The sequence below is a fragment of the Nothobranchius furzeri genome, chromosome 5, assembly GCF_043380555.1.
Source record: "Nothobranchius furzeri strain GRZ-AD chromosome 5, NfurGRZ-RIMD1, whole genome shotgun sequence".
NCBI lineage: Eukaryota > Metazoa > Chordata > Actinopteri > Cyprinodontiformes > Nothobranchiidae > Nothobranchius > Nothobranchius furzeri.
Window position 1 is genome coordinate 2,023,353 of NC_091745.1, and position 7,096 is coordinate 2,030,448.

Sequence of the window (7,096 nt, forward strand, 5' to 3'; positions counted from 1 at the left end):
GCTCGGCATTAAAATTGTAGAAATGTAAAATAACTACGCTTTACCATCTATATAAACATGAACTGGGTTCAGTTTTTTATTCTATTAAGGACTTTTGTCATAAATCATTACAGAAAATCCAAATCCTCTCCTCCAGACAGTGAAGAACTGTGTTTCGCATACGTCACTCCAACACATAAAACAAGCTAGCTGCTGATACTAGTATTGTGGATCACTGTTATTTGTTTATTTGTTTACTTTCATGCTCCTAATAATAATGTAAAATTGCATTTACAGCTGCAGCAAAAGGTCTGAGCCATGTGTCTGTGTCCTTCACGCATTTTTAAATAACAGGTCTGATCTAAAATAATAACCTACATCTATAAATCCATCTAGAACCGCACTCTAGACGAGTCCCGTTAGCATGACTGCAGCAAAACTGCTAACCGCGTTAGCTCCGGTAAGGAAAGAACAAGTCCTTTGGGAAAGCTACGACACACACACACACACACACACACACACACACACACACACACACACACACACACACACACACACACACACACACACACACACAGATATAATCTAAAAGATGATCTCTATATTTCAACATTAGAACCTCCTTGACATCCTGGATTAGTGCAAACAACGAGTTGAGCCAAGGATTTACTCCAGCATCAGGAAGATTTATTCTGGTAAATTGTCGGTTAAATATTTTCAAGAGTTATATCAATAAATACACACAGCAGTAAAACTGTAGATTACTGAACTATATTGGGACACATGATGGAGCTAAGACCAGCTGAGAACTCGTCAGCTTAGAGCTCCCAGTGGAGCACAGAAATAAAATATTTAAAGAAAAGTAAACAAACTGTACCAATTTTGGTTCTGAAGATGAACAGAATCCTCCTCTATGTCCAAATAGGGTAGCAGGTCTTCTGAATCAAACGGTCTAAAACATGTCTGCGCCTCTGGTAGTGATATCCAGCTGGCGGGGTCGGAGTTTGGTTGAACTTCTCCGGTAATCCAATATCCGTTCTGGTCGCAGTATCCCAGAGAAAAAACAAATCTGATGGACTAGTAGAGGCTTCAGAAGCTACATCTGATTGATGACACATTGTTCTCTGCTATAACGCTAACGCAGATGCACCGGAGTCAGGCGTTGTGTACTACAGCTGTTTCAGCAGAGCTCCATGTGAAACGTCACCAGCTTCCCAGGGCTTAAACCGGAAGTTGGTTTCTGTTTTTCCCGCGCCAGTCACAAACATCAGATTTTCTTACAATTCCAGACGTCAAAATCCAAAAACCTTTTTCATCTAAGGCTTCAATACACATTTACACATGCAGTTCAAACAAATTTTGCCTCTGGCTGATATCTTTAAATGAGTGAGTGAACCCACTACCAAGGATGAACTCTGCTAACTTTAAAAATCAGCTGCTCTAAATAAGCATGAAGGTCAGAGAGGAGCTCTAGGATGGACATGGATAAAGGAACAGTAATGTAGAGGTAAAGTAGGGCAGGGCCAACGTTAACAGCTGTCATACGGTCTGTTTGACTTTCATTTAGCTTGTTATGTTAGGTCAGAGCACAGTCTCATGTTAAAGTTTTGTCACGAGAACATTGAGATACCTCACATACTGATGGCATCTAAAAATTAACATTAGTTTTTCAAAATAAAGAATAATTGTAATCACAATTGAAACGTACAATCCTAGAAAAACCTCGTCCAATCAATGTGCACGTCCTGCTCTGACTGATTGGATAGAAATCCTTCCAACAAACTGTGTGTGTGTCCATGTGTGTGCGTGCATCTTTACGCTGACAAAAATGTAACTAAGTAACTTTAACTTTGAGTACATTTTATTTACAATACTTTTTACTTTTACTTGAGTAAAAATTTAGGCAAGTACTTTTACTTGTAATTGAGTAAAAAATTATCAAAGTACTGGTACTCATACTTAAGTAGGAAATTTTAGTACTCTCCACCTCTGTATATATGTATATATATACGTAGAGAGAGAGAGAGAGAGAGAGACAGAGAGAGAGAGAGAGAGAGAGAGAGAGAGAGAGAGAGAGAGAGAGAGAGAGGAATGCATATATATATTTTACATAAATTCCCATCTCACCCTTCACTAGTGGTCTCATCCTTCCAAGCTCCGGTCCTCTACCAGAGGCCATGGGAGCTTGAGGCTTCTGCGCAGTATCTTGACTGAGGTGTCTGATGTCTGGTATTCTCTAGTTTCTCATGTTCCTTTTCCCTGATGTTCACTTGGTAATGCTACATCAACCACAACGGCTGTCCTCTGTTGTTTGTCCACCACCATAATGTCTGGTATTAATGGACAAACAAAAGAGGACAGCTGGTTATTGTAGGAGTATCCGTGTACCCGTGGCCATCGGGCTACTCTGGGCAGCAAGCCCCAAACTGGAGGCCAAAGCAGATCCCAGGAAAAACTTCAGCAGTTCAGAAAAGTGTAGCTCTAGGAACAGCACATAGACTAATGAACTAGACCAAATTCTTGCTTTGCAAATTTTACATATTCACAAATATAGGATGGCTTCCCTGACTAGCACCCTCGAGCTCCCAGGCCTTTGGTGGAAGAACCGCGGGGAGCGTCATGTGCTCTTTTTGTTAGCACTTTGCAACGTTTATCTAATTTTGAAGGGCTTATCCGGAAGTGTTGCATTATGTCTATTTTTAACACAAATCCAGCCGACGTCATTCTAACTGAATTAGCCAAAATACGTGATTTTACTTAAGTAAAATGTATTCCACTGAACGTGTTTTAACGGTTTTTACCATAGACATTGACGGGTGTGACACTATTTTTACTCATAACTCACCTTGTTGATGTTGCTCATCCTGCCCGACAGAGGGGAGCAGAGCTCTTATTAGGACTATTTAATGTACAATTAAAGCACTAAATAAGTCTCAGGTTTAAGATCACATCTGTAACATGTTACAACAAAAAGGACAAATTTGTATACTTTAGAGCACTTCTCAATACTTATAACATATAGTTATAAATATTAATGTGCTGTTTATGTCTATGGTTATCGCCCCACATGATTTAACCGGAAGTGCAGTGGTTGGTTATTAATTTATTTGACTATTTGCAATATTATTAGTAACCACATGTTTGTCCCTTTTTGTTATTTTCTTTCAGGTTTGGTTCTATGATATCGCAACTGAACATTTAATTAATCTAGAGTCTCAGTAAGTACCGAATCTGTTTGAAAAGTGTTTTAATACGATGGTTAATGGAGAAGTTTGTATGTAACTATTTGAATGTTCACATCAGCCTAGTCTTTTTTCTCCGAATAAAGCAACATGAAAAAGGCATTAATGACCGCTAGAGGACACTAAAGTACACGACTCAAGAAAAATAAATAATAACAGATATAAAACCTATTTGCTTCGCTAACTATAGAAAATGTATAGAAGTCTATACTTCAATTTTCCCTTCAAGTATACAACATGAAGTCAGCTGTTTGCCTTAAATCAAACATCATTTTCTCTGACTGTAATTTCCCAGATAAACGTGGGTAGTTTTGTTAACCTTTCATTCCGACGGGTACCTATTTAGTAAATTTAATGTAAGTGTTTTTGTTAATGTCTACATCTTCTAAAGTATAGGCGATGAATCAAGTTTAAGTTATTTCTCAGTTTGTGAGTTCAGTCAGTAAACCGGGAAGCTCATATTTCCGAGGCTACACTTGAAGGCGTCATTGTTCCACCCTGCTTGGCTGATTCAAAAGCTAATTCTACAGCGACATACCGACACTCACACACACACACACAAACAAATGCACACACACGCTCGTATATTACAAACACCCGTTGTTATTAACTTCCAGTATAATTTAGATAAAGTGACAACCAATGAAAATTGTAAACTTCCTCAGGAGTGTAGGGTGGATTTGTGACAGCTAACATCAGAGCCGTTAGCGGGCTGAGCTAACAGGAAGAGTCCAAAGTCTGGCTCCGGGTAAGAATGGCCAACCTGCCATGTTTTCCCCTGTATCTCCATGTTAAATGATCGTTCTAGTTAACTCAGGTTTCTAGTTTGTAAATATTACGAGGAGTTACTCCGATTGAGGTTTCGCTTGCATTTTTAGTTAGCTGTGTTGCTAACTTTAAGGCTGTTAGTGTTTGTTTTACTTCTAGTAAAGGTAGCTAGCCGCAGCTGCTATGTTAGTCTGATGCAGTGATTGGCCCAGCTGAAATTAGTGGTGAACCTTTATTGAGAAGAAAACATTTTTTGGATTGAGTAGCAGTTGGATTGATTTTGTTTGGGACAGCAGAGGATCAGAGATTCATTTGATTTGTAAATGTACATGTAAGAGTTTTGTTTCTGTTTTCCATCTTTATCTTCTCCAGATTGCTGGACTGGACTGATCCAGCTATGTGAGCTGCTCTGATGTGTGGACTCTTGAGTCAGTACTGTGCCGGGTTAAGACAGCTTTTAAGCTGGTCTGGAGAACCACACTACTGTGAAACAATAACTTAACAGATCTGCAGCTCATCGGGTTTATGCGGATTTGGGTTGAGGCGTAACTTCCTAGAGCGGTGTCCACCATGCCACTGGGACTGGGAAGAAGGAAGAAGGCATCCCCGTTAGTGGAGAACGAGGAAGCAGAGCCCATTCGTTCAGGTCTCAATGTGGCAGGTATGGAAGGCCTGGATGGAGGAGTGGTTGGCCTGGGAGAAGCTGCTGCCTCTGAAGGGCTTCCACCTCCTCCCAACAGCATGAGACCTCGACTCATCTTCCACACCCAGCTCGCTCATGGGAGTCCCACTGGCCGCATTGAGGGCTTCAGTAATGTGCGAGAGCTTTACGCCAAGATCGGGGAGGCTTTTGGGATTCCACCATCTGAGGTGAGGGTTTCTTCTAGCTGAGAATCTGGAGTTTTCTTGAGTTTAATTGTAATAGTTGTATATTTTCCCTACAGGTTATGTTTTGCACACTAAACACTCACAAGGTGGACATGGATAAGCTGTTGGGAGGTCAAATAGGGCTGGAGGACTTCATTTTTGCCCACATTAAAGGCCAGAAGAAGGAAATAGAAGTGTACAAAGGAGAAGATGCTCTGGGGCTGACGATCACTGATAATGGAGCTGGCTATGCTTTTATCAAGGTTAGGAAGGTCAAATATTCAGAGGGATCATAAGGATTCTGGTGTGTGTTTATTGGACTTAAATGTTCATGCACCTGCTTTTATACCGAATAAGTTCCATGGTTTCTGCTGCTTGTAGAGAATCCGTGAGGGGAGCGTCATTCACCAAATCCAGGTCATTAATGTGGGTGACATGATCGAGTCCATCAACGGCCATCGGCTCATTGGCTGTCGACACTATGAAGTCGCCAAAATGCTGAAGGAGCTTCCTAAAGGGAAAATGTTCACCATCAAGCTGGTGGAGCCTCTCAAAGCCTTTGGTAAGTCTGCTACATTGCATCTGATTCTGAGCTACGGCCAACCTTGATCCAGCTGAGGGGTTTTATTTTTAGACTTTGATGAATGACAGGATTACACTAAACACGCTTGGTGTTTTTGTGTAGACATGATCAGTCAGAGAGCTGGAGGTTCCAGGTCGGCATCCGGGGTTCAGCTGGGGACCGGCAGAGGGACCCTTCGCCTGCGCTCTAAAGGTCCCGCCACGGTGGAGGAACTGGTGAGCAGACTGGAGGCTGGGTACGGGGGGGCTGTTTGTAATGCACAGCTGTTTACTTATGAGCAAGCATGATTCATTTTATTTTTCAGCCTTCTGCATTTGAGGAAAAAGCCATCGAGAAGGTGGATGATCTGCTGGAGAGCTACATGGGCATCAGAGACAGTGAGCTGGGTAAGTTAGCGTGCTCTTCTCGACTGTGTTTGACATTTTAGGGTTTGAGTTTGTTAAACTTCCTCTCCGTCTCCTCAGCGGCCACCATGGTGGAGCTGGGAAAAGACAAGAAGAACCCAGATGAGTTTGCTGAAGCTTTAGATGAGACTTTGGGGGATTTTGCCTTCCCAGACGAGTTTGTCTTTGACGTCTGGGGCGCCATCGGAGATGCTAAGGTTGGACGGGTGTGACCACGGAGACTAATGGAGCAGAGCGATCCTTTATGGACTTTACACTCACAACATTCAACACTAGAAAACACAACACTACCATCAGGAGTTGGTTTTACTCCATTTTACACTCCTCGTCCTTATTTTTGCATTTCTTCGCTTTGGGAAGACAAAGCTGCTGATCCGGGTTTTCAAAAAGGAATGTGACTGCAATGACTTCCCAAGTTCTTTTATTTGTCTTCCAACTTTTCTTTTTCCTTTCCAGAAAACCTGGAACACTGAGAATTTTGATGTAATCAACAAACCTGCATGTTTTTGCTGGCAGCAAACCAATGGCACACATTTACTCAAATGCAAGAAAGCAGAAGTAGAATAAATGTGTTGCACCGTTGTGTAAATCAATGACATAGGTGAATAAAACTGCACTACAAGCCCCCCCTCGGGCGCTGCACTATCCCGAAGCAGCTGTTACTGTTGTGGCTCAGTTCAACATGCATGTGTGGTTAGTTTTATTTTTAATTATCTTCAAAATGACATTTGCAGTTTACTTTTGGAGGATTTGGCCGAGGAGGGGCCGTCGTGGAGCGCAGCTCAGTGATCGTTCTCTGTTGACTCACCTGTTGCTGTAATGACGCTAACGGAGCAGACAGCAGCACCTTCCGGACTTTTGTTGGGTTCTTTTTCTTTGTTTTTGCAGTGTTTAAAAAATCAGTGTTAACTTGGTGTTCCTGAAGGTCAGCAGGTTGTGAACTGTGGGTTTATTTTTATTTGTTACATAATGTGATGTGACGTCTATTTTTAAACAAAATGTGCGCAACCTTACTACAGAGAGCAGTATTACTGGAGTTCGTTGGTGTCGTCATGGAAACTAAAAGGATAAACGTTTTCCTTTCCTCTTTATTTGTGTTAAATGGATAGTTCATCTTAAGTGACATTTGGTCAGTTGCAATATTCTCCAGAGTTGCGTAAGTGTGGAAAAGCCCAGTCATTCTCCTGATCTGGCAGTATTCAGTTAGCTTTAGCTTAGCATAAACTATGTAAGTGAATGGTAACAGCTAGCAT

General features: G+C 41.6%; 1 protein-coding gene across 1 annotated transcript; it reads left to right on the forward strand.

Annotated features, from left to right (window-relative positions):
• Positions 1-3,766: 3,766 nt before the first annotated feature.
• On the forward strand, positions 3,767-6,260 carry gipc1 (GIPC PDZ domain containing family, member 1). The gene is made up of 7 exons (XM_015948429.3): positions 3,767-3,969; positions 4,362-4,859; positions 4,934-5,119; positions 5,238-5,418; positions 5,542-5,654; positions 5,744-5,825; positions 5,904-6,260. The coding sequence occupies exons 2-7, from the start codon at positions 4,560-4,562 to the stop codon at positions 6,053-6,055; spliced, it is 1,014 nt and encodes a 337-aa protein (XP_015803915.1). The 5' UTR covers positions 3,767-3,969; positions 4,362-4,559; the 3' UTR covers positions 6,056-6,260.
• Positions 6,261-7,096: the final 836 nt, after the last annotated feature.

Excerpts from the sequence above, each read along its gene's own strand:
- gipc1 (XM_015948429.3), top strand. The coding sequence starts at position 4,560 with ATGCCACTGGGACTGGGAAGAAGGAAGAAGGCATCCCCGTTAGTGGAG. Across the intron at positions 4,860-4,933 it reads TTGGGATTCCACCATCTGAG|GTTATGTTTTGCACACTAAA; the intron begins GTGAGGGTTTCT and ends TTTTCCCTACAG. Across the intron at positions 5,120-5,237 it reads CTGGCTATGCTTTTATCAAG|AGAATCCGTGAGGGGAGCGT; the intron begins GTTAGGAAGGTC and ends TGCTGCTTGTAG.